The 27,136-nt window shown below is 40.5% G+C and overlaps 1 protein-coding gene across 3 annotated transcripts in view; it reads right to left on the bottom strand.

Annotated features, from left to right (window-relative positions):
* LOC122656403 (protease Do-like 10, mitochondrial) overlaps positions 1–21,303 on the bottom strand; it is a 91,316-nt gene extending 70,013 nt beyond the window's left edge. For 2 of the 3 annotated variants that reach the window (XM_043850892.1, XM_043850893.1), the window contains exons 1-2: positions 20,855–21,303; positions 20,157–20,402 (exon numbers count right to left, since the gene is read on the bottom strand). In XM_043850892.1, coding sequence (XP_043706827.1) covers positions 20,157–20,402; positions 20,855–21,257 — 649 coding nt within the window. In that variant the 5' untranslated portion in view covers positions 21,258–21,303. The remainder of the gene's footprint in view (positions 1–20,156; positions 20,403–20,854) is intronic. The other variant, XM_043850895.1, reaches the window with a different exon arrangement.
* Positions 21,304–27,136: the final 5,833 nt, after the last annotated feature.

Raw genomic sequence — 27,136 nt, 5'->3', positions numbered from 1 at the left:
GACGTGCTCAAAGACCCCGGAAAGAAAGATTTGAGATTTTAAGAGGTTAATGCACAGACCCAAGAGAGATTCAAAGAGGTGAAGAGAAGACATGATGGAAGAGATAGAGGAGGGGGAAGCCTTGGAGAAGATCATAAGGTCATCTACAAAGGCAAGGTGGGTGAGATTGAGGCTTTTACATTTAGGAATGGGGAGATAAGATGTTGGTCAATTTTAGCCTAGATGCTTCTAGAGTGGACCTCTAGAGCAAGGGAGAAGAGGAAAGAAGAGAAGGGGCAGCCTTGGCGGATACCAACTTTCGAAGGGAAAAAACGCGGCAGGGGAGCCATTAACTGTAGCGACCCAAATTTTGGGCGTGACCCGAGAGCCAATTGGGTCGCTGGGCAGATCCATTGAGGGATCGTGGAGAACAAAAAAAAAGGGAAAGAATGAAAAGAAAAAACAAGGGAAAGAGGGGAAGGGGGGAGGAATCGTGACTGATTTCCTTCCCTATTTCTGATGGGGTTTTGGGTCTTATATACGAAGGAGAATAAGTCTTTTATCATCCCATCTTGGCCTAAAGACTTCAAGCATAAGAGGAGCCAAAGAAGATTGGAAAAGGAGAAGAGAAGGGCTAAGAAGAATCACGCCTGAGGAGAGGAGTGAGGACGTTGGCTTGGTTGGAGGTAGGTTCCTTATTCGACGTTCCTTCGTTGTCGTGGATTAGGGTTTAAGGTTTAAGAGTCCTTCAAAGGTTAGGGTTATATGGAGGAAAATTCTGATTTGGGAATCCATGTTCACATATTTGAATGCATGACACGTAAATTAAATTCTGATTTGGGAATCCATGTTCACCTATTTAAATGCATGACATGTAAATTAAATTCTGTTTAGGGAATCCATGATATGCAATTCAAATTCAGTTACAATTTAAATCTGTTTTGGAGTTTCATCCACTAAAATTCTGCAGTTACGATTTAAATCTGTTTTGGAGTTTCATCCACTAAAATTCTGCAGTTACGATTTAAATCTGTTTTGAAGATTCATCCATTAAAATTCTGTAGTTACAATCTAAAATCTGTTTTGGAGTTTCATCCATTAAAAGTTCAGCAATTGCGATTTAAATTCTGTTTTGGAGTTTCATCCATTAAAAATTCTGCAGTTGCGATTTAAATTCTGTTTTGGAGTTTCATCCATTAAAAATTCTGCAGTTGCGATTTAAATTCTGTTTTGGAGTTCATCCATTACATTTTTGCAGTTGTATTTAAACTCTGTTTTTGGTCTATGCCCTGTTATGTAGTGTTATGATTCTGTTTTGGTTCACACGCTCTTATATAACATTAAAATTCTTGTTGACAGAATCGTGGGCTAGAAAAGAGAGAAGCAGAGAATAATTGCTTGTATTAATTGATAGATAAGCCCCTCTATTTATAATAGAAGGGAAAGTTACAAGAGACTAAAATAGGCGATGTGGGACTAAAACCCACATAGCCGACTTACACTTAATAACATAAAAACTACCCCAAAAGGACCAGAATACCCCCACGATATTCTGGAGTACATATTCCAACACTCACCCTCAAGCTGGATTATACAAATAATTAAAGAAAGAAGATCCAACTTGAATTAAAGAAAAAAGAACTCCATAATAATGCTAACACTCCCCCTCAAGTTGGCGCATACAAGGTACTAATGCCCAACTTGAACAAAATGGGAAAATAAGTTGTAGCAAAATCCAACTTCAAGACGAATGCAGCTCCCAAATAAACCTTCAAGAACTTGAAAAAATAGATCTTCAAAACTTGGGCAAACTTGATCAGCAAACCGGGACTGGAATGTCTTCCAAAAAGGCAGCTTTCACCAATCTTCTATTGCTGTCCAGTGATGAATCTCTAAATGATAATCTTGAAGATAAGTAACTAGGGTAGCGAGCATATGAATCAAGCAGCAAAAAAGATCAAACAGCGGAAAAAATCAACCCAACTGTAGAACCTCATATAGGCAGGCAATAACCAAACATCTTCAATACGTTAATACCAACCTCCCCCTTACGGCAAACTCAACCCAATAACAAAGTAGATACCCATTGGCAATAGTGAAAACTCTGATCTTCATGTTTTGCACCGAGTGTTCCTGCATGTTCTGCTTTCTGCAATGGCTGCAGTATACTGTACATAATCCCCCCCCCCCACATGTAGTACACGTGGACATAACAGAGATGATGTAAGAGATAGGGCAAAAACATAATATCCAGAAGTTTCCAAAAGGTGCTAAGGGTAATGGAAAAAGAAGAAATGGCTAATTAGAGAATACCATAAACTTCTAAGGTGGTTATGGGTAGATGCCAAAGGTATGGTTTGGGAGGTGGTGAAGTGAAAAGAAGCAGTGGTATAATGAACCATGGACAAAGCAACACAGTAATTTACAACCTTCTTTCAATCGATCAAACTAATTCCAAAACACCAATCTCCAATGATCAGATTTGAATTATAAAAAAAGATGTCTGATTTTTAGAAGGAGAAGGCACCATTCTTCAAAAACTTGATCGATCTTCACACAAGGAAGAACCAGTGTGCAAAATTCCAAACCATAAACTCCCACATGCTAAATAGAATTGACGAAGATATCTGGACAGCAATGGATGTAAGAAGCTTCAACAAAAACTTGGATCAGATCTGAGTTTTGTGAACAATGCTAGGATCAAGCTCTCAAAGTGAGCTGGATATGAACCAAAAAAGCTTCACATAACTAAATAGGTTCGTAGTTGCAACCAATAACCTTGGAACACACTGTTGTAATCCCAAATAAGCTGATCTCCAGGGTAGTAGATTTGAATCTTCAATAATGAAAGAAATTCGATCTCCAATAGTAGGATACTCAGTCTCAATAATAGGGTAGCAGTAGTCCACATAAAGGCAGTAGTAACATGTCAACCAATCATGCTTACAGAAGCCAATCAATAGAACCAGCAAGGTAGGTAGTAAAGCTCAATAGAACCAGCAAATATAAGATAATCACTCAGTAGATCCAATAAGTAGTTGAAGCAGCCAGCCACATAAAAACAAGGAAAATAGGTTGATAATTGAAAAAATCAAGCCATAAGAATGAACCTGAATTTTTTCCAAAAATAACTGATGAATGATGCTGAAATATGAGTTGAATACTCCTCTGATATGTATAAGACTCCTCAAAATATGAGCTTGATAAGAAAACCCTAACCCTAAAATCGATTGTTGTCAGGGTTTTAGAAACCCTGAAATTGAGATCGATTTAGGGAAAGGGAGTTGTAATTGCTGATGTAGACATGTAATAGATGCTGACCAAGGCTGCTAGAATGGAACCTCCAAGGTGAACAACCACTCTCCAGTAAGAGTGAGACCTGATCTTCAAAGGGGAGAGACTCCAAAAAATCGCACAAGTAGAGCAGGGCAACATTACAACACTACACCAGCATAAAGGACCTTCTTCAAGCCTTGAACTGATGAAGGAGAGTTCTCTTTTAATGTTAGAACCACCTCTAAAGCACTCGAACAGCAGCAAACATCCCTAGCCCAAATCGATTTTTTTCAGGGTTTTGGAAAACCCTGAAAGAAGAGATTGGGATAGGGGTCTTCAAAAAACTTGGATAGGTGTAATATTGAGGTCGATTGGTCCTTGAAGTGGGAGTAATCAGCCCTCAAAAAATTAGCAAAAACTGAAACCTGAAAGTCAGGGTATTTGGCAGGTAACCAAATTAGCAGGTTAAGGAATTTTTACTGTAGAAACAAATCCAGCCATCAGAAAGGGTCCAAACTTAGGTCGAGTAGGGCTTGTAGTAATAGGGAATCACCCCCAAAAGATCAGCTGCATCTGAAAAAGGAAACACCAAAATCGATTGGAATTAGGGTTTTGAAAAACCCTAACAAGTTGAGATCGATTTGGGTATGGAGGCTGGAAAAGTTTATAAAAGATGGAGAGGAAAAAGAAAGTGAAGGAAGACTAAGGAATAGGGTAGAAGAGTGTTGGAAAAAGCTGCACATGAGGCTCCAACAATGGAGGATCAGTCTTCATTTGGTAGAAATCAGATCTCCAAAAATTCTGGACAGCTCCAATATCGCAGGTATGGCTCCAGTAGATTTCGAACAGAATTTTTTTTTAATAAAAAAAGGTAGAAAGGGAGGGGGCAGCAACTAAATCATTGATATGCTGTGTTTACCTCATTAGTGCTGCCCCTTTACAAGGTTGAGAGGAAGAAGAACAGAAGAAGGAGAAGCCGAGAAAGGTAGAAGAAGGGAGAAGTCGATTGAAGGATGGATTAGGGTTTTTCTTTCTCTTTTTCTAACCTAGATCAGACTAGCTCTGATACCATGTTGGCAGAATCATGGGCTAGAAAAGAGAGAATGAGAGAATAATTGCTTGTATTAATTGATAGGTAAGCCCCTCTATTTATAATAGAGGGGAAAGTTACAAAAGACTAAAATAGGCGATGTGGGACTAAAACCCACATAGCCGACTTACACTTAATAACATAAAAACTACCCCAAAAGGACCAGAATACCCCCACGGTATTTTGAACTCTGGAGTACATATTCCAACACTCACCCTCAAGCTGGATTATACAAATAATTAAAAAAAGAAGATCCAGCTTGAATTAAAGAAAAAAGAACTCCATAATAATGCTAACAATTCTGTTTGGGTTTTATTTCATGTAAAAGTTCAGTACACCGATATATTGTTTTAAACCCTGTTTTAGGGTCCATTCTTACGTGATTAGTCTAAAGAACTTTCAATGTTTTACTCTATTATGTTTTGAGAATACATTTGAGGCGAAAGTGGGGCTGGTTTATTAGTCCTTGGGGGTAGCTGCCCAAAAAGATGGATTATGGTCCTACCGGTACAGTCCCTTTTGTTGCTGCTCACTAGAAACCCCGTACGATGGTACGGGAGGTGAAAGCCCTTTGCCTTTGAATCTAATTTGTTTTGCAAGTCCTACACCACCTTATGACGGGTAAGGAACGGGAATAGGCCGGCATTAGTATTTATGCCGTATTAGTAAAGTAGTCTAGTGGGCTATACTTGTACCATTAGTTATTTTGGTGATTTTTGCCCGTCTCTATAAGTATATAAGAAAAAAAAAATTCCCATGTAATCACGTTGCTTTGAAATGAGATGTCATATTTTGTCGTGGGATACTTTCAATGGCTATTTGCCCCTTTGATAGACAGGCTATACGAAATTTTAGTATAGTTGTCATTTCGAATTTGATTTGGATTTTGAAATGTAATTCATGAGTATCGTATTTTGAAAATTTATAGATGTAAAAATTTGCACTTGCATACATTACATTTTGTTACTCAGCTAGTCCTTGCACCACTGATATCGTGACTTCTCAAGCATTTCTTTCCTTTATAAGGTAGCCTATTGAGTTTCCAAAACTCGGGCAGAATGTGATGTTTTGCAGATGAGGGCTTTGTCCAAGCTTGACATGAGGATGTAGATATAGCCGGAGAATTTTGGGAAAGAGTAGTTTTGAGCGCGAGTGATTTGGAAGAGCTTGCCTAAGAGAAATTTTGTGTTTATCTTCAGAGTAGTACTTTATGTTCTTTGAGTTGGATAATCCATGTTGAACCTTAACTCTATTTCAGTTTATTTGGTTTGGAACATTGATTATGTTTCTCCTTTGGAGGACTGGGTTATTTATTTCGGTTTTAAATTTAGGACTGTCCAAATGAGATTTTATCTTAAATGTTCATTGTGTTGCTTTGAGGATTAGCAGGTTGATTTGAGTTAACGACTCGAAATCCATTCGTTCGGGTTTTGGGGCATTACAGATTGGTATCAAAGCCTAGGTTTAGTGGTCCTAAGGCGATGTGAGAATGGGTACACATTAAGGTTAGGTAGAATAGGTTTCCTATATTTTGTTTGTGTCTTACTCTAAGATGAATTTTGTTTGTTACTAGGAAACCATGTAGGCAAGAAGAGCTGCAAACGATCTTCATAGATTGATGAAGGCATTTAAGGATTTCGACCCACGACGGTTCGAAGGAAACCTAGAACCACGTGAAGCGGATGAGTGGATTGTACACCTTGAAGCAAGGTTCGAAAACTCGGGTCTCGGTGCCAACTCGGACCCTTGAAAAACCGAGTCGAGTCGAGATCTCGGCGAGATCTCGCCGAGTTGTTGCATTTTTTTTTCTCGACTCAAGCCTCATCTCGGTGGGTTTTAGACCTAGTTTGGGTCCAAACTTGGTATTCAACCTATTTTAGGCCATTTAAACACAATGGCACTTCAGTTTTTGCAAAAACTAAGTCCAAATAGGAGTTTCAGTTAGTAGGAAAGCGGATGACACTTACTTATGCTAGAAACCAGGATGATACGGACAAATACACTTATTTATGCCTAATATCATTTAAGTAAATGATATTGCATTTACTTAAGATATTATTCATAAATAAGCAAATACCCCCCTATTTGAATCCAATAAAAATAGTTAAAAAATCAAATTCCAAAAGAAAAAAAGTCAACCCCCAGTCAAGAACAAAAACTGAATTTTCGGCGGTAGGTGCAATTTTCAAACTTTCTAACGCAACTGGATTTTGACAGCATTCGTGCACACCGAATTAAGTTTGACCGGTGCATAACTCTTTCAATATAAATCAGATTTTAGCAATCTTGGACTTGTTGGAAAGCTTTGTTTTGAAAGCTTTCCAACAAGTCCAAGATTGCTAAAATCTGATTTATATTGAAAGAGTTATGTACGGTCAAACTTAATTCGATGTCTTGCAATCTTTGTCAAAATCGCTCGAATGGAAATAATTTTTGGACATCAAAACAAATGAATATTTTACCGCACTTTTGGTTTTTAGCAATGTTTTACCATAATAAGAATTATGGAATTTTTAGATTTGAGAAAAACCCCAGCATTAGGAAGTTGAAAATTGCACCTACCACCGAAAATCCAGTTTTTGTTCTTGAACTGGGGGGTTGACTTTTTTTCCTTTTGGAATTTGATTTTTTAACTATTTTTATTGGATTCAAATGGGGGGGTATTTTCTTATTTATGAATAATATCTTAAGTAAATGAAATACAAATACAAAAGCACAGTCTGTATACCAAGAATTTCCAGCAAGATCTCGAGATCTGGCACTCATGTAAAGGACCTAGATGGGCATTTTCCTATGTCAAACCGAGAAACTCGGATATCTCGCCGAGATCTCGATATCTCGCCGAGAAAATGCACTTTTATAATGCGTATGTGATCTCGACTCGAGATTTTGAAAAACCGAGAAACTCGACGAGATCTCGCGAGTTCTCGAACCTTGCCTTGAAGACATCTTCGGCGCACGGATGATCAGAAAGTCAAGTTTGCGGTGTTCAAACTATATGGTGGCGCCAAGTTGTAGTGAAAGGGAGTGGAAAGACTCCGCACGGCAGAGAGTCCGCCTCTGCGTGGCAGCTGTTCAAGGATTCGTTCAACGAGAAGTATTTCCCCGCATATGTTCGGAATTGTTTGGCTAGAGAGTTCATGAACTTGAAGCAGGGGAACATGACCGTGGCTCAGTATGAGTCCAAATTCTCCCAGTTGTGCCGCTATGCTCCACACATGGTAGCGGCTGAAGAATTGAAAGCAGACAAGTTTGTTAGAGGTCTTCGAACATTTTTTAAGAATAAGGTGTCACTTTTCGAGTTGAAGACTTTTGCAGCAGTAGTAGGAAAGGTGTATGCTGCAGAAAAGGGGGACAAGGAGTTACAATCTGTCAGAGCTCAACAGAACAAGAACCGCAGCGGTGGCTTTAAGGCTCAAGCTCCACCAGGGAAGAAGCCGAAGGTTCAGGGCGCACAAACAAATGTTCAAACTCAGCACCCTATTTGTACTCACTGTGGTAAACGTCACGGAGGGACTTGTTTCAAGCTCACCAATGCATGTTTCGGTTGTGGACAGCAGGGACACAGGGTCAGTGAATGTCCTAATCCAAAGAAGACATTTCAGTAAGACAAACGTCAAAACCCACAAGAAGGACAAAACCAGAACAACAAGCAAGGTGGCGATCAACAGACTCGCCAGGGGAGGCTTTATTCCATGAACCTTCGAGATGAGAAGGCTAACGAGGCCGTCATAGAAGGTACCCTATCTCTTTCTGGTATTACAGCTCATGTATTAATTGATCTAGGGGCAACCCATTCCTTTATATCTGTTGTGTTTGCTAATAAGCTGAACAAAGAACCCAGCAAACTAAAATTCTCCTTACGAGTAGAAACACCAGTAGAAGATACAATGGAAGCAAATTGGGTGTATGAGAATTGCATTGTGGGGATAGGAGAAGAAGAACTTGTGGTAGACCTTATTGTGTTGAATCTAGAAGACTTCCATACTATCTTGGGCATGAACTGGTCAGCAGCGTACCATGCTAAGGTTGATTGTTTTAACAAGTTGGTCTCATTCGAGATACCTGGTAGGCCAGCATTCCAATTCAAGGGAATAAAAAGACAAAATGACATTAGGCTGATATCTGCTTTGCGAGCTAAGCAGATGCTAGATGGAGGTTGTGAGTGCTACCTCGCTAGTGTGAGCAAGGTAGATAAAGATAAGGTGAACCTTGAAGAAATACCTGTAGTGAGAGAATTTCCAGATGTATTCCCAGAGGAATTGTCCGGCTTGCCTCCTATAAGAGAAGTAGAGTTCACTATTGAGTTGGTGCTTGGGACTGCACCTATTTCCAGAGCACCGTACTATATGGCTCCTTCAGAACTTAAAGAACTTAAGAACCAGTTGGACTTGCTAATGGATAGGGGTTTCATCAGGCCAAGTACTTCACCATGGGGTGCTCCGGTTCTTTTTGTGAAAAAGAAAGACAGTAGCATGAGGATGTGCATTGACTACCGCCAATTGAATAAAGCAACAATTAAGAACAGGTACCCGTTGCCAAGGATTGATGACCTGTTTGATCAACTTCAGGGAGCAGAATTCTTCTCTAAGATTGATCTCAGATTGGGTTACCACCAATTGAGGGTCAAGGAGGAAGATGTGTCAAAGACGACACTCAGAACAAGGTATGGACATTATGAGTTCACCGTTATGCCATTCGGGTTAACCAACGCCCCAGCAGCGTTTATGGACTTGATGAATCGAGTGTTCAAGGCCCACTTGGACCATTTTGTTATTATATTCATCGATGACATCTTGGTATACTCAAAATCTGAGGTGGAACATAGTGAGCACCTGAGAACAGTGTTGCAATTACTACAAAAGAACCAGTTGTTTGCCAAACTCTCGAAGTGCGAGTTTCGGCTGGGACATGTAGTGTCTAAAGAAGGGATATCTGTGGATCCAATAAAAATTGAAGCGATGGTAAATTGGACAAGGCCGATTACAGCATCGGAGGTCAGAAGCTTTTTAGGCCTAGCAAGTTATTACAGAAGGTTTGTAGAAGGGTTTTCTAAGGTTTCAGCTCCGTTAACTAAGTTGACCAGGAAGAATGAGAAGTTTGTGTGGACAGCGGAGTGTGAGGAGAGCTTCGTGGAATTGAAGAAGAGGATGACAACAGCCCCTATACTTACCCTACCGTCCGGAAACGAAGAGTTAGTGGTTTATTGTGACACATCGAAGAGGGGTTTGGGTTGTGTCCTGATGCAAGGAGGAAGGGTTATTGCTTATGCGTCAAGGCAATTGAAGACACATGAAGTAAATTACCCAACTCATGATTTGGAACTTGCAGCAGTGGTGTTCGCTTTGAAGATTTGGTGACATTACTTATATGGTGAAAAATTTGAAGTCTTCACCGACCACAAGAGCTTGAAATATATCTTCTCGCAGAAGGAATTAAACATGAGGCAGAGGCATTGGGTGGAATTCCTTGAGGATTACGCTTTTTCTGTTAATTACCACCCTGGCAAGGCAAATGTGGTGGCCGATGCCCTCAGTAGACAACCAGCTGCAAGATTGGCAAGCTTGATGAGTAAAAAATGGAAACTATTAGAAGGGTTTAGTGAACTGGGATTGCATATGCTTTATAGGAAGGAGAAATCCCTGATTGCAAGTTTCAGAGCACAACCAACTCTTATGAGTCAGATTAAGGCAAAGCAATGTGGAGATCCTTTCTTGGAAAAAGTTAAGTCTAACTTAGCTTCTCATCCAGATTTCTCAAAAGGGGAAGATGGAAGTATATGGTTTTGAGGAAAACTTTGTGTTCCAAAGGATGTTGAACTAAGGAGAACAGTTTTGGAAGAGGCACACAACTCTTAAGTATACTATCTACCCAGGTAGTATGAAGATGTACAAGAATCTAAAAGAAACCTTTTGGTGGGGTAACATGAAGAGAGAGATAGCAAAGTTTGTGTCTACCTGCTTGGTATGTCAGCAGGTCAAGGCAGAGCATCAGAGACCGGGAGGGTCGCTTCAACCTCTTGAGATCCCAGAATGGAAATGGGAAAATATCTCTATGGATTTTATTGTGGGGTTACCAAGGACAGTGGCAGGGATGCTATTTGGGTTATAGTTGATCGACTAACTAAATCATCACATTTCTTGGCCATTAAAGAAAATTGGTCCTTGGAGAAATTGGCAGAGATTTATGTGACGGAGATAGTACAATTACATGGGGTTCCAGTATCGATCGAATCCGAGCGAGACGCAAGATTCACCTCGGGATTTTGGAAAGGTCTTCAGAAGGCTATGGGGACAAGACTAGATTTCAGTACTGCCTTTCACCCTCAGACTGATGGTCAGACAGAGAGGGTGAGGGTTAACCAGATAGTGGAAGACATGCTCCGCGCCTGCGTTACGGATTTTCACGGAGATTGGGATAGACATTTGCCATTGGTGGAGATCTCGTACAATAACAGCTATCAGTCTAGTATTCAAATGGCTCCCTATAAGGCTTTGTATGGGAGGCCTTATAGATCACCAGTGTGTTGGTCCGAGGTTGGAGAGGGAAAGCTCCTTGGACCAGAATTAGTACAGCAGACCGCAGATAAAGTTGCACTCATACGGGAGAGGATTAGATCAGCTCAGAGCAGACAGAAGAAATATGCAGACAACAGACTGCGGGAATTGGAATTCGAAGGCGGCGATCAAGTGTTTCTGAAAGTCTCACCCTTCAAGGGTGTGATGAGGTTTGGACGGAAGGGCAAGTTGAGTCCAAGGTACGTTGGGCTGTATCAGATCACTCAGAAAGTGGGCAAGCGAGCTTATCGGTTGGCGTTGCCTGCAACGATGTCAAGGATGCATAATGTATTTCATGTTTCTCTGCTTCAGAAGTGCAATACAGATCCATCTCAAGTGATTGACCCAGAGCCGATAGTTATTCAAGAAGATGGAGCATACGAAGAGAATCTTACTCAGATCGTTGATCGAAAGGAGCATACCTTGAGGGGCAAGGTGATTCCACTAGTTAAAGTGAAATGGCAACATCATGGAGCAGGAGAGGCGACATGGGAACGTGAGGAGGATGTAATAGCAAAGTACCCAGAGTTATTTGAATCAGGTATGATTATTTAAATTTGGGGACCAAATTTCTTTTAAGGAGGGGAGAATGTAGCGACCCAAATTTTGGGCTTGACCCGAGAGCCAATTGGGTCACTGGGCAGATCCATTGAGGGATCGTGGAGAACAAAAAAAAAACGGAAAGAAGGAAAAGAAAGAAAAGAAAAGGAAAGAAAAAAAAAGGAAAAGAGGGGAAGGGGGGAGGAATCATGACTGATTTCCTTCCCTATTTCTGATGGGGATTTGGGTCTTATATACAAAGGAGAATAAGTCTTTTATCATCCCACCTTGGCCTGAAGACTTCAAGCATAAGAGGAGCCAAAGAAGATTGGAAAAGGAGAAGAGAAGGGCTAAGAAGAATCACAGCTGAGGAGAGGAGTGAGGACGTTGGCTTGGTTGGAGATAGGTTCCTTATTCGACGTTCTTTCTTTGTCGTGGATTAGGGTTTAAGGTTTAAGAGTCCTTCAAAGGTTAGGGTTATATGGAGGAAAATTCTGATTTGGGAATCCATGTTCACCTATTTAAATGCATGAAATATAAATTAAATTCTGTTTAGGGAATCCATGATATGCAATTCAAATTCTGTTTTGGAGTTTCATCCACTAAAATTCTACAGTTACGATTTAAATCTGTTTTGGAGTTTAATCCACTAAAATTCTGCAGTAACGATTTAAATCTGTTTTGGCGTTTCATCCACTAAAATTCTGCAGTTACGATTTAAATCTGTTTTGGAGTTTCATCCACTAAAATTCTGCAGTTACGATTTAAATCTGTTTTGAAGATTCATCCATTAAAATTCTGTAGTTACGATCTAAATTCTGTTTTGGAGTTTCATCCATTAAAAATTCTGCAGTTGCGATTTAAATTCTGTTTTGGAGTTCATCCATTAAAAATTCTGCAGTTGCAATTTAAATTCTGTTTTGGAGTTTCATCCATTAAAAATGCTGCAGTTGCGATTTAAATTCTGTTTTGGTTTTATCCATTAAATTTCTGCAGTTGTATTTAAACTCTGTTTTTGGTCTATGCCCTGTTATGTAGTGTTATGATTCTGTTTTGGTTCACACGCTCTTATGTAAAATTAAAATTCTGTTTGGGTTTTATTTCATGTAAAAGTTCAGTACACCGATATATTGTTTTAAACCCTGTTTTGCGGTCCATTCTTACGTGATTAGTCTATAGAACTTTCAATGTTTTACTCTATTATGTTTTGAGAATACATTTGAGCCGAAAGTGGGGCTGGTTTATTAGTCCTTGGGGGTGGCTGCCCAAAAAGATGGATTATGGTCCTACCGGTAGAGTCCCTTTTGTTGCTTCTCACTAGAAACCCCGTACAGATACTTTCAATGGCTATTTGCCCCTTTGATAGACAGGCTATACGAAATTTTAGTATAGTTGTCATTTCGAATTTGATTTGGATTTTGAAATGTAATTCATGAGTATCGTATTTTGAAAATTTATAGATGTAAAAATTTGCACTTGCATAAATTACATTTTGTTACTCAACTAGTCCTTGCACCACTGATATCGTGACTTCTCAAGCATTTCTTTCCTTTATAAGGTAGCCTATTGAGTTTCCAAAACTCAGGCAGAATGTGATGTTTTGCAGATGAGGGCTTTGGCCAAGCTTGAGATGAGGACATAGATATAGCCGGAGAATTTTGGGAAAGAGTGGTTTTGAGCGCGAGTGATTTGGAAGAGCTTGCCCAAGAGAAGTTTTGTGTTTATCTTCAGAGTAGTACTTTATGTTCTTTGAGTTGGATAATCCATGTTGAACCTTAACTCTATTTCAGTTTATTTGGTTTGGAACATTGATTATGTTTCTCCTTTGGAGGACTGGGTTATTTATTTCGGTTTTAAATTTAGGACTGTCCAAATGAGATTTTATCTTAGGTGTTCATTGTGTTGCTTTGAGGATTAGCAGGTTGATTTGAGTTAACGACTCGAAATCCGTTCGTTCGGGTTTTGGGGCGTTACATTAACAATGACCGAGAAGAACGGGGAAGAGATGCATGAGTGAATCCAACGGACAAAGACTGGGGGAAAGGACATCTGAGTTAGGACATCACAAATGAAGTCCCATCTCAACGAGTCGAAGGCTTTATGGATGTCAATTTTCAAAAGGGCAACGGGAGAATGAGATTTGCGGTCAAAGCCCTAGACAATCTCCACACAAAGCACAATATTGTCGGCAATGCTCCTACCGGATATGAAGGCCGATTGGTTCGGGCTAACTAAAAAAGGAATCACCAACTGAAGTCGATTAGCTAGAATTTTGGCAATGAATTTATAAAGAATATCGCAAAGGGAGATAGGCCTAAAGTCTAACAAGGAAGAGGCTCCCTTTTTTCGGGGATGAGGCAAAGGAAGGTTTGGTTAATTCGAGGGAGCTGGTCAGGAATATAGAAGAAGTTGTGGATCGCTTTAATGAGATCATCTTTGATGATGTCCCAACAAGCCGAGAAAAAACCCATACTAAACCCATCAGGACCTGGAGCCCGATTGGATTTATGTGAGAGAACCGCTTTAAGGATTTCATCATCCGAGGGAATGGATTAGAGGAGATCCAAAGAGGAAGGGACGAATTTATTGATGAGGTACGGGGGATGGGGGAGGGGAGGGCAAAAGAGAGAAGAGAAAAAGGAGATGGCTTGATTTTTAATACCAAGGGCATTAAAACTAGGGGTGCCATCCGAAGCCAGGAGCAAGGAAATGCAATTGGAGTTGGATCGGGCTTTCAGAGAACAATGGAAGTAAACCGTGTTGGAGTCTCCAAGCTCGAGCCATTTAATGCGGGATTTTTTACGGAGAAAGCTCTCTTCTTGGGAGGAGAGAGAGGATAGCTTAGAGGAGATCCTTCTCTCTTCCTCGGCAAGCAAAGGGTTAAGCATGTCCAACTGGAGCTGGGATTGGACAAGGGAGAGGTTGGAGCGGCAGAAGGAAAGTCGGGAGGAAATATTACCAAAGATGGTGGAGTTCCAGACTTTGAGAGCAGCTTTGGTATTACGGAGCTTTTTTGCAAAAGCAAGGAGAGGGAGAGAGAAACAATGAATAGGCTTGGACCAAGCCTCACGGACGGAGGGGAGGAAAAGGGAATGGGAAGTCCACATGTCAAAGAATTTGAAAGGCGTAGGGCCAAAGGAGGAGTAGGGTTGGATGAGAAGGTAGCAAGCGCTATGATCAAGTATCATTGATGAGGAAACGGTCAATTTTACAAGCAATCCGATCAGGCCCCACTCTCCTATTATGCTAGGTAAAAGGAGATCCCGACCATCTCAGATCATTGATTCCAATATCGTCGATGCAATCATTGAAGGCATGACCGAGGGGAGATCAATAGGGCAACCACCAATTTTTTCAGATCCGAAACGAACAACATTGAAGTCGCCTCCAACACCCCAGGGAAGGGAGCCAACAGTGGACTGGAGGAGAGAGAGGTCATTCCATAAAGGAAAATGATCGACAGCTCGATTGTGGCCATAAACAACCGAAAGGAAGAGAGAGGACGAGGGGTTGAGGGATAGATGAAGGTGAAGAATTTGGGAAGAGGAGGAGGATGAGATATGAATTTTTGCGGGGTCCCAAAGGATCCAAATACGACCGTTAGGGGATTGGTCATAGATGGAAAGGAAGGATCAAGAGGGGGCAATAGAGGAGACAATGTAGGGGGCATTGTCCTCGAGAACTCTAGTTTCAAAAAGAGCACAGAAGGAAGCATTGTTGGATTTGATGAGAGAGCGAATCTTAGCATGCTTGGCCAAGGAATTAAGACCCCTGACATTCCAAATTAATCCTATATACATGGAGAACTAAAAGGGAGGGAGCGGCTACACCCGAGGGGGAAGGCTTCTATATCTCTTGCGAGAGTAGGTAGTAAGTTGGCGATGAGCCAAAGGGTTAGCCACAGGGGGGAGACCACAAGAGGACAGAATAAGGAGAGGGGGATGCACGGCAGAATCTGTAGGGGGGGGAGGGGGTCTCACCAGAGTGGGCCAAATAACCAGAAGGGCAAAGAGGGGGAGGGGAACTCAAACCGGACAAAGGAACCAGGGGGGAGGATTTGGGGAGGTTTGGTTCAAAGGGTGAGGGTTAGAAGGGAGACGATTCAAGGGAGGGGTTAAAAACCGGGTCAGAGGAGGTTGTGGGTGTAAGGGGTGGGCCTGGGTTGGTTGGATAGGACCAAGGTTAGAGTTAGAGCGTGAAAAAGGAGCACGTGGGGCCAGGGTTGGTTGGGTGGGGGCCAGGTTTAAAAGAAGTGTTTGAAAAAGGAACACGTGGGGCCAAGAAAGGTTCATTGTCATTGTGGTTCATGGGATGGGGATTAAAATGGTTATTGGGGTTAAGGGATTGTAGGGATACCTTCGAGGGAGTGGCTGCAACGCTGAGATCGAAGTCCATTCTGGCAGAAGCTTGACGTAGTGAAGGCAGGGGCCTAGATCGGCAGACCAGTTTAGAGTGTAGTGACTAGAGGAGCAAAAGCTTGAGCTCTAATCGAAGATCCAGCTTTTCCAACCCCAGAACTTGCGACTGCAACAACGGGGCCATCTAAACTTGGGACCAGAGGATCAGAAGCTTGAGCCATTTGAATGGCTACAAATGGTTAGTTTCTCTTATTGATAATTGCACTCGCCTAACCTGGGTTTATCTTCTTCGAAATAAATCCGAGGCCTTTACTTGTTTCTGTTCCTTTCTCACAATGGTCCAAGCACAGTTTGATGCCCAAGTTCAAATCCTTCGAAGTGATAATGGTACGGAATACATTGATGCTAGCTTTCGTCGATATCTTGATGAGCATGGTATCATATACCAAACTTCTTGTGTTCACATCCCAGAACAAAATGGCATTCCTGAGCAGAAGAATTGACATCTTCTTGACGTTACCCTCTCTCTTCTATTTACCATGAGTGTTCCAAATTTTATTGAGGGGATACTGTCCTAACTGCAGTCTATCTCATAAATAGGGTTCCAATCCAGTATTCTGGACTTTCAAACCCCAGTGAGCCGTCTTCCGGATCCCTTCCTTGCCTCCCATCTTCCTCCTAGGGTGTTTAGTTGTGACTATTATGCTCACAACTCCACCCCCTCACGGTTTAAGCTTGCTCCTTGGGCTTTTCATTGTATCTTCCTTGGTTACTCTGCGTCCCAGAAGGGTTACAAGTGTTACCAACCTCCCTCCCACCGTCTCTTTGTTACCATGGATGTTACCTTCCATGAATCTAAGACCTACTACCAGTCATCTCTTGAGGAGGAGAATGTCACGCTAGAGATTCCTCACGACAGAAGGATCGGATAAAACAGCCTACAACCGACCTACCATTTCAATCGGAACTCCCTGATCAACCTCCTCCATCTCAGTCAGGTAATAAGGATCCTCCCATTGATACTGATGACATTGATGTTCCTATTGCTATTAAGGGGTTAAAGCATGTACCAAGCAACCCATTTCTAACTTTGTTTCCTATGAATCCCTATCTCCTTAGCCTTCGTTTCTTCTCTGTCTTCTATTTCTACTCTATAGGGCTGGAAAGATGCTATGTCTGATCCTAAGTGGAAGGATGCTATGGTAGAGGAAATGCAAGCTATGAGGAAGAATGGTACTTGGGAGCTTGTTCCCCATCCAAAAGGTAAAAAAGCTAGTGGGATGTAAATGGGTGTTCATTATAAAGCATAAAGCAGATGGAACCATTGAGAGGTATAAAGCAAAGTTGGTTGCCAAAGGCTTTACTCAAACCTATGGCATTGACTACCAAGAGACATTCGTTCATGTTGCCAAGATGAATTCAGTTTGTGCTCTGCATAGTTATCAAGGGGGGAAGGCGACCATGGCGTTTTAGAGGGTCAAAAATCAAGGCGACACCGCCATGACGGCAAGGCGACCAAGGAGCTTGGACGCCATGGGCGACGCCTCGATAACTATGGTGCTTTGTTATCATGTGTTGCTAATCTTGGATGGAGTCTCCAACAATTAGACATAAAAGATGCCTTCTTGAATGGCGATCAGGAAGAAGAAGTGTACATGGGTATTCCTCTAGGTTTTGAATCATCATCTACAACCAGGAAGGTGTGCCGATTATGAAAGTCTCTTTATGGTCTAAAACAGTCTCCAGGGGCTTGGTTTGGCTAGTTCCTGAAGGCTATGCAGAAATTTGGTTACAAACAAAGCCAGGTTTATCACACCTTGTTTGTCATACATAGGAGAATAAGGTTACTGCTCTCATTCTGTATGTTGATATAGTGGTGATAGAAAGTAATGATACAGAAAGCTCCACGATAAAAGCTCAATTAGCCAAGGAGTTTAAGATTAAGGATTTGGGACCTTTCAGATACTTCCTAAGAATAGAAGTTGCCCAATCTAGCAGCAGTATCTTTATTTCCCAGACAAAGTATGCCCCAGACCTTCTCAGTGAGACAGGTATGCTCGGATGTGAACCAACGAAATCTCCTATCAAGGTCAATCACCATCTCAGCAACAAGGCTGGTGATCCGGTAAATAGAGAAAGTTATTAGAGACTTGTTGGGAGACATATATCTCTCTCATACCCAAGTAGATATTATATATGCTGTTGGGATTGTAAGCCAATTCTTACATGGTCCACAGGCTGCACATCTCGAGGCAATATATTGAATTCAAAGATACTTGAAATCAGCCCCTGGAAAATGAATCTTATATTCCAACAATGGCAATCTGAAGCTAGAAGCCTTTACTAATGCTAATTGGGTTGGTTCCATCGATGATTGGTGTTCTACTTCAGGATACTGCACATTTCTTGGAGGAAATCTAGTCACTTGGAAGAGCAAGAAGCAACCGGCGGTATCTAAATCCAAGTGTTACTTAGCGATCTAGAGGTGACTGTGAACTTATATGGCTCAAAGTGTTACTTTGGGATCTAGGGGTGACTGTTGAAGAGCCTATGAGATTTTACTGTGATAACAAGGCTGCAATCTCATAACATGGTCCAACATGACAGGACCAAGCATATTGAGATGGACAGACACTTCATCAAAGAGGAGCCCGATCAAGGCTCAATTTGCATTCCTTTTGTCACCTCCGAGAATCAGTTAGTTGATGTGTTCACAAAGAATTTAAATTATTAGGTGTTTCATCCTATTGTTTGCAAGTTGGGCATGAGATACCTATATGCACCAACTTGAGGGGGAGTATTAATGTCAAGATTCATTGTGTGTGTTTAGGTTCATTGTATGTATGTTAGGATAAGGACTGTGACTCATCCTTACCTAACATACCTTAATTGTAATTCCCTCTCCCCTCTATAAATAAAGATGGCCTTTGTAATTCTAGACAAGCCAAATCATTCGCCCTTACTCTGGTTCTCAACTCCCTTTTATGTCCTCTCTCTTTTACCTATTAACTTAAATTACAGCCCTGCCACCCCCTCCCCCTTGAAAACTTTATATATTTACAAAACTGGCTGTATCTCTTATTACTGATACATTTAGAGCTTGGATGGACCCCTAGCGAACCCAAACAGGGTCTTCGAACCCCGGGATAGCCATCACAAGCTTCTTCCTCCCAGCTACAAAAAACATAAAACCTTGACCTTGATACTGAAATCTGAAACCCACCTCAAATGGATGTACCCCATTGTGAATGAAGACCCAAGAGAGAGAAAGCCAAGGAAACAGAGAGAGGGAAAGCTCACCAGAGAAGACAAAGGAGAAAAAGAGACCACTGGAAAGTTGCAGGGATGAGAAAGATCACCAAGATTTGATGAGAATGAGAGTGACAGAAACCATTGGAGTGTCACCAGAGAAGAACAATATAGCTCATATGAAACATTAGATCAGGGTCTATACAATGTCTGTCATAATGATCCTTCATCACATAGTTTTTGCCTTTAGATTTTGGGTTTTAGTAAATAGAGATTCTATAAGGGCTAGAAGATTTCTGTTTTGTTCAAAGAGGGGTTCAACATGTAATTAGGAATTAGTAAGCAAGGGTTTACAATTTTTCAATAATTTCTAGTCTATAGAATGAAAGTGGCCAGCCAGGCTTATTTTTGCCATTACTGAAATTGAAGCAGTGTTGTTGCTTCACGTTACTCATTCTTGTGGTCTGTACTAGAGTGATTTGGTCTTAGTTGTTGGCGCACCAATTCAAAGGAGAGTTGAAGCTCATCTAGTTCTATATCTGTTGCTCATCTCTCTTTAAACTCTTTCAGTCCTTCTTTACATTCTGCTGTGACCATAGAGTAACCATTTTAGTTATATTCCTCAATTATTTTCAGCTTTGAACCCTCCTGCACCCACAAACTGCCCTCTTCAATCCCCTATCAAGCCCCATCCAAACCCCACCACAGCCTATCCCCCATTGAGAGGTAGCCTCCATTTCTTCTATTAACTACTTTTGCATAAGAGAACCCTGGCTTACTGCTCTAAAATTTCCACCCCAATAAAAAATTTATACATGTACAAGAGGAACTAAGAAATACCTCAATCTTTTCATACAGTGTTAAGACAATTACCTCGAAAATCAGAAGCTGGAACAACAACAAATTCCTTCTTAGGGGCACCCAGCCTATTTAATAATACACTTGGTGGACAGACCCAATAAAGTCTTCTTTATTAATCGGCCAGGTTCAGGCAGTTTAAAGCAGACTAGGCAGCCTGATATGGGAATTTTGAGTCCCCAAAAGCAGGCTTACTGATGAGCTAAAATTGTTCTCATTCATTTACTGTTTGAGTCTAGAATACCAAACCTTGAGGGTATCCAACAACAGCTACTGCTTCTTGCAGATATGGAATGTCTCCAAGCTCCAAATGATTCATCCCCTCCCAGAATTCTTCACTTTCAACAACAAGAATAGCCAAATCACATTCATGTCCAACAGCTTGAACCTCTGCCCTGTATTTGGTCGGTGATCCGTGCTTTCTCACAAGTACAAAGGTTTGATCAGCTACTACATGAGCATTTGTAAGAATTCTCCTCCCAGAGATAACAAATCCTGCAATTACACCACAACCACATTGAAGTTATGTGAAGTGAAGACTTAAATTCGCTATTTTTCTATGATTGATGGAATCGACAATCTTTCACAGGATTAGAAACACAGAGTGATTCTCAAAGTGGTACATGCAGATTATAGGGATGGGGAATAAATATCATGGATGAGCATACGGAAAGAAGCTCATCAAAAATTGATCTTGCCACTCTTCCTTCTTGTGATTTACTATTTTTCTCTCATTCTATTCAAATAAAGTGCTAATTTCCAATATATAAAAGAATTTAGATTACTATTAAACTACCCACAACATTTAGAATCACACACAAAAAAAGCAATATGTATTATGCAAAATTACTCTCCTGGATGTTTGAGTCTGTTTGCAGGTCACAACACAGACACACATACACACAATACAGAAAGAAAGAAAAGATCAATGGCGGCAAGGGGATTACCCGAACCCATAGTTTCTCGTTGTGATTTGTTCTGCCATGGAAGAAAGTAGTTGGGGCAACTCGTCACAGTGAAGACCTTCACTACAGAATCGAGCGCTAGTTCGATTGCCGTATACGCGTCGGTGTACCGAGGACTCACCAATTCTTCCCCATCAGAAACTGGGTATACAATGTTCTTACTGCTGTCATTGTTGTTGTCATGAACCAAGCGATTGGTTACAGAAGTAGAATAGAAACAAGTAGTAACAGTTACAGCAGCAGTAGCAGAAGAAGAACAAAAAAGAGCTCTAGACAGAGTGGAAGACACAGAGAGAGGTTTGCTTGAGAAGGGGAGAGGGGGGTGGAAGATGAGTGAGCGCATATAAGAGAGCCTGCGGGCTGTACGGACAGAGGTCGTGAGCATTATGGATTTTGTTGCTTTGCCTTTGCCTCTGCGCGTGTTTGTGTGCGCGGAGGGGGAAGGAAAAGAGAGAGACACAGGTCATGTGGGTTTTTAAATGGCCGGTTCTTTGCAAGTTTTGTTCCACAAAGTAGCCAACTGGGGATGGAGACGGCGGAATTTCGCCTTACACGAAAACAGGTTTAAGATCCAACCCTAAACCCGAACCCGGTTCGTCTCGACCTGCTGCCCAACCCTACCCCCAAATATAAAAAAAAGGTAAATTACATGTCACCCCCTAGTTTTTAAGCGAAACTCAAATCCTCTCCTGATTTTTTAAAATACTCAAATCACCCTCTGTATTAGACCCCAATATGACAAATTAGTCCCTATCGTTAGTTTTATACTGTTAAGTGATGATGTCAGCCAGTTAAATAAATTTAAATCCCTAAACTACCTTTGACATCCAAACATAGATTTTAAAGAGTAGTGTTATAAATTTAATTCTAATGTTTTAGTACAAGGGTAAAATAGTCCTTTCACACCAATGACTAACAACATACTAACACCGTTACTATAGAGGGGGATGAATGAGTATTTTCAAAAATCAAAGGGTGATTTGAGTTTCATTTGAAAACTAGGGGGTGACGTGTAATTTATGGCCACTCCTGACCTCTAGATTGGTTACTGATCTGGTCCGTCGACCCGAACCGATACCCCAAAAACCTGTTTTTTTTTTTCATAATAAAGTACAAAAGAATAGTTCCATAGACCAAATGTCGCTTGATTTCAATCACAATGCTAGATTTGCATATTGACACCGACTAAATCCACCTCTTCATCTTTATTGATTTTTATCTTTAATTTTCTTCCCTTTTCTTCCCTTTTTTTTTTTTTTTTGTTACTTTTTTTTTAATGATTCCTGCTATAATATGAATCGTTTAGTCGGTTATATTTAATTTATGCGTTGATTTGCTTGATTTACATGAAATTTGAGAAAAATTCAAAGTAGAGTAAATAATAGATCACCCCTTAGTTTTCAATCGAAACTCAAATCACCCCCTAGTTTTTGAAAAAACTCAAATGTCTCCCTCTACAGTAACGATGTTAGTTTGCTGTTGGTTATTGGTGTGAAATGACTATTTTACTTTTGTACTAAAACATTAGAATTAAATTTACAATACTACCCTTCCTTCATCTTCAACATTGGTCAAGGGTAGTTTAGGGATTTAAATTTATTTAACTGGCTGACATAATCACTTAACAACATAAAACTAACATTAGGGACTAATTTGTCATTTTGGGGTCTAAACCAGGGGGTGATCTGAGTTTCGATTGAAAACCAGGGGTGATTTGTAATTTACCCTTCAAAATAAATAGCATGAACTATGCAATTTTGGAAATTTTCTATATTTGGCTAATATTTAAAATTTACAAAATAGGCTATATATGTTGCTGATATTCAAATATGGTGTAAATCAAACTAGAATCTACAATATTCATATAATCAATTTTTAGGATTTTTACAAAACCTTAAGATTTTTTTACAGGTTGTTATCAGCGTAACAAGGGTGGGTTACTTTTTCAAATATAACAAAAAAGTGAAAAAACTATGATATAATAAAAATAAAATAGATAAGTATCATTAAGTAGGACAATTTAGATATTTCATTATTTTATTAAAATCTCATATTTATAATGTAAAATGATATTTTAAAAGGATATTTCTATCATTTAACGACCTACACTACCTCTCTAATACACGATTGAAAGGATTCTGATTTTCTACGGCCTTAGCGGCTATCTTCCGGCTCTTCACCCTGGGGATGACACATGTAAAGCAGAGTATCTAACGGTTTCTTTTGAAACTTTCAAATTCAGTAGTAAAAAACGCTTTATCCCATGCAAATCAAGCCGGACCAGATAGACAAACCAGAACCGACCCGGCCCAACTCGATTTTGGTAACAAAACCCTAGGATTTGAGAAACCCTGCTGGGCTCTTCTTCCTCTGGCAAAACTGGAACCTCTCTCCTCTCTTCTTCCTCTCGCATGGTTCTGGTTTGTGGTGTTATCGAAAGCCTTCCTCTCCAAACATCTGGTTCCAAATCAATAGCAGAAATCGAAGGTGTAATTGAAAGCCTTCCTCTCCATTTCAAAACTCTCCAATCGTTCAAGCATCCGGTTCCAAATCAGTAGCAGAAATCGAAAGCCTTCCTCTCCAACGACTCTCCTCTCATAGAACCGAACCTATCGTCTTCTTCCTCTCACAAAACCCCATTTTCCCATTTTCAAATGGCTTGAAGGAAGGTGTTAGCTATACTTTTGAACTCACTTGCAAAGGAAAGCGGAAGTCATGGAGTTCTCCTTGCTTTGAATCTGGCCATCAAAATACTTTCCAATCTTATTGAATCCCAGAAAAGGGTTCACAAAAGTGCTTAAACAAATTTGATTATCTTTATTAACGATAGAATGTGATTGTCTGAAACAAATTTGAAATAAACCCAGAATGTCTTGATGTGTTTCTTAAATCTGAAACAATACTTTATCAAGAACCGTCTCTGAGACCAAAGCACCAACAAATTCGTGGGTTTCAGAAAGGGTTCAAATCTTACCCAGATCACCAGATCTGGATTTTTGTTCCATCTTCGAGCTTCGCCAGACCAAAGTAGGTAAAAGAGCTGATATCTCTGGGAAGAAGAAGGGATTCATGGGTTTCAGAAGGGGAGAGAGGGTTGAGGACGATGTCGTACGCTTTGGGTTCGCTGGAAAGAACAGGAGTCGTCGGCTTCAGAGAAGGGAGAAAGGGTTGACGACGATGGTCGGTTTGGGGTTGAGGAGTCGTGTGTTTCTTTTGTTTTAGTTGTAAACCGAGCTGGGCCAAACCGGTTTGGTAAGGCCAACCGGTCCGGTTTGGTTTGCACTTTCAACAGCTTTTTAACTCAGTTTTTTCAAATATTTAAAACACCACCATTGAATTGCTAATTTTACACGTCAATTGAAATTACAATTCTCTGTTTGCCTCTTTCCCGCAGGTCTCTCCTCTCTCTCACGTTGGTGCTTCTCCCTCACTCGATCGTTTGCCGGAGAAGCTGCCGGAGAAGCCATCGTAGAACTAGCCTCATCCCGCTGTGGAAGAATTCAAATGAGAAGCAGCACAAAAGCCCTAACTTGATCACCGCCTGCCTCTGTCACGGTCTCCTTTCTCTACAGTCCGGCGCACCCTCACCTCTCTTGGCAAGGTTTCGATTCCTGTTTCCTCTCCACTCTTCTCTCTCTTTCTTAAGAGGTTTGTGGTTGCTGATGGTAAGATACTTCCCTTGTTTTTTTTTTCCTTTTATTTTTGTTTTGCCTCTTCTCTCTCGTTCTCATTAGGGGTTTTCCATTCCTCTTTTGATTTTTTCGTTTATTTGAAATTCACAAACTGTAACCTATTATATATGGGAAATAATTATTTACTCATGTCATCATTCTGCTTAGCACAGTAGATCTTTACAGTCGTGCCATTGTTTTATATGTTTTTTCATGAATGCTTGTTGCAATTACCTAATTGCAAAATATAAACAATAAATTATTGAAGGATTTTTGCCCTTGCTAACCTGTGGTTTATTGAAGGATTTCTTTGGTGTAGGATTAATGCAGCACTAGGATTCAAAATAGTCTACCAATAACCTAGTCTACAATAGGACCCTTCACGCTGACAATACAATATGTTATGGTGTTACCCAATCCCAACAATAGAAATCGAAAGAAACACCTATCCAGTAGGTGTACAACAAGGTATATAAGTTCTTACAACTCCAACAATGCCTAGCAATGGCTTAGGATGATCCCAGCCAGAAGAGAAAATCGAACAACAACAATGTAAGGTTTATCTCTGGGCATGAAACAAGCCAAATAACCAGAAAACAAAGGGTGACCAGAAATATCAACTAAGTTGCTTGGATGAAACTGAAGTTCCATTCGAAGGAAGGGCTCTGGTTGAATACTGAGATATCAATAGGTCTCAGAGTCAGAAGGTTAAGTCAGATTCAGAAATTCACAGATATAATCAAACCTCACCAATGGATTGGACTCAATTTGCCATCAAAGGAAAGGTTCAATGAGGGTATTATATTGACAAAACCTGGGATGGATTGGCTGGCTGGATCAAGAGTTATAGCCACTCGAAAATCTCTAGAATTCTTCAATAACAAGGAACCAAAAGGACGAGATCTGGACTTCAGTCCTACTTATCAATTGGACTCAATGACCTTCTAATACCTGACTGGTGCTTGAGGTTGCTGGCTCAATAATAAAAATAGTAAGTGGATTGAAGGGAAAAAGTTGGAGAAGAAGATGGGATTGATGGTAGAGTCTCTCACTCACACCTAGGTCTCTCACCTCACATAGGTCTTTCTCCTAAATTGTTTTTCAAAGACATTAGCAAAAACGAGAATCAAGTTTCATTCAAAATCATGGGGGAGGACTCCAATGATCCATTAAATATATTATGATTTTTATTAAAGCCAAAAAGGAAACAAACAAGTTAAAAAGCCCCTTACAAAGTAAATATTGAGACTTGTACACTAAGCTAATGAAGATCTTAGCTATTAACCAATATAAAGTACTAGAGACATAATAAAATCTAAGCTAACAGCTCCCACAATATGATTTTGAGTGAACCAGTAACACCCAACGCAAAAGTGTTGGCCTTAGCCCACTGCTAGTTGGCCCAAAGGCCCACAAGCCTACTCCACTTAAGTGGTATTATGGACCTGACCCCTTACGTTCATGCGGCTATATTCCTGGCCCAGGAACCTATCTACACTCTACACCAAGGATGTTTGCTCGAACTATCACCTTTAGATAAGGTGTCTTGAAAGCTCTTCCGATTGTCAGACCTCTTCAAACTATCCTACTTTATACACTACCTGTACGATGTCCTCCATTGTAGGCAGTCAACTAGAAGCCAATGCAGCACTAATCTGGTGGTGCAAACCATTCCAAAACTTTGCCACCAAGACCTCTTTGTCCCACTCAAAATTAGACTTGGTTATATAGCAAAATTTTGCCACATTCCTCAACAGCCATGCTGCCTCTGTCTCAACTGTGCGAACTTGAGATGCATGCGCTGCTTGTAGTCGATAGGCAAAAATTGGTGGCTCATGGCCTCTCACATTTTAGCTCAAGTGTTTACGAACCCGATGCTGCAAGTCTGATTTTGTTGCTGATACTTGATCCACCCGACACAAGTCGTACCCTTTCGTTTGGCTTTAGTAAAAAAAATGTCCTGGTCTCAATCAACACTTGCTACCTGAAGAAAGTCTCCAGGTATGAATCCAGTCGAAAGTCTTGCTCTGAATTATTTTCCCCATATAAATCAAGGTCATCTACCGGAAGAAAGTCTCTAGGTACCATGATTTCCATTGCAATTTGGCGGTTGAATGTTGATGTTCTTCCTTTGAAGTTTTGGACAACTTGTTCGATTGCATTCATTCTCATTAAAGGAGTTGTTTCTTAGCTTAGGAGTTTAGCATTGGTTTTCACTGGCTTCACTAAGTTTTCCCTATGTTTTGAATCAAGAAAGACTTGAGATTAAGTGCCAAATTTATATGAAAAAACATTTGTTTGCAGCTCTCTTTTAAATACTCATTTGCATAATTTGCTAGTTTATTTTTTAATCCTTTATAAGTTTAGCTGAAAACAGGTCTCTTTATTGAAAATTAAAGTTGAATGTGTGGTTTTTGAGTGTTTTTGATAGTTTGGAAGTACGTCATTTCATCTTTATGAGCAAGGCTTGTTTCTTCTATAAACTGTTTAATAGTATTGATCATGGAAGCGCATCTGAGCATAGTTATAAAGTCGTCGCCTGACATCCAAGCTCCTTGGTCGCCTTGGACACCTTGGCGGTCGCCTTGCCACC

Source organism: Telopea speciosissima, chromosome 3 (assembly GCF_018873765.1).
Source record: "Telopea speciosissima isolate NSW1024214 ecotype Mountain lineage chromosome 3, Tspe_v1, whole genome shotgun sequence".
Taxonomy (NCBI): domain Eukaryota; kingdom Viridiplantae; phylum Streptophyta; class Magnoliopsida; order Proteales; family Proteaceae; genus Telopea; species Telopea speciosissima.
Note: the sequence above shows the minus strand (reverse complement) of the source record. Positions and strands in the feature narration are given on the sequence as shown.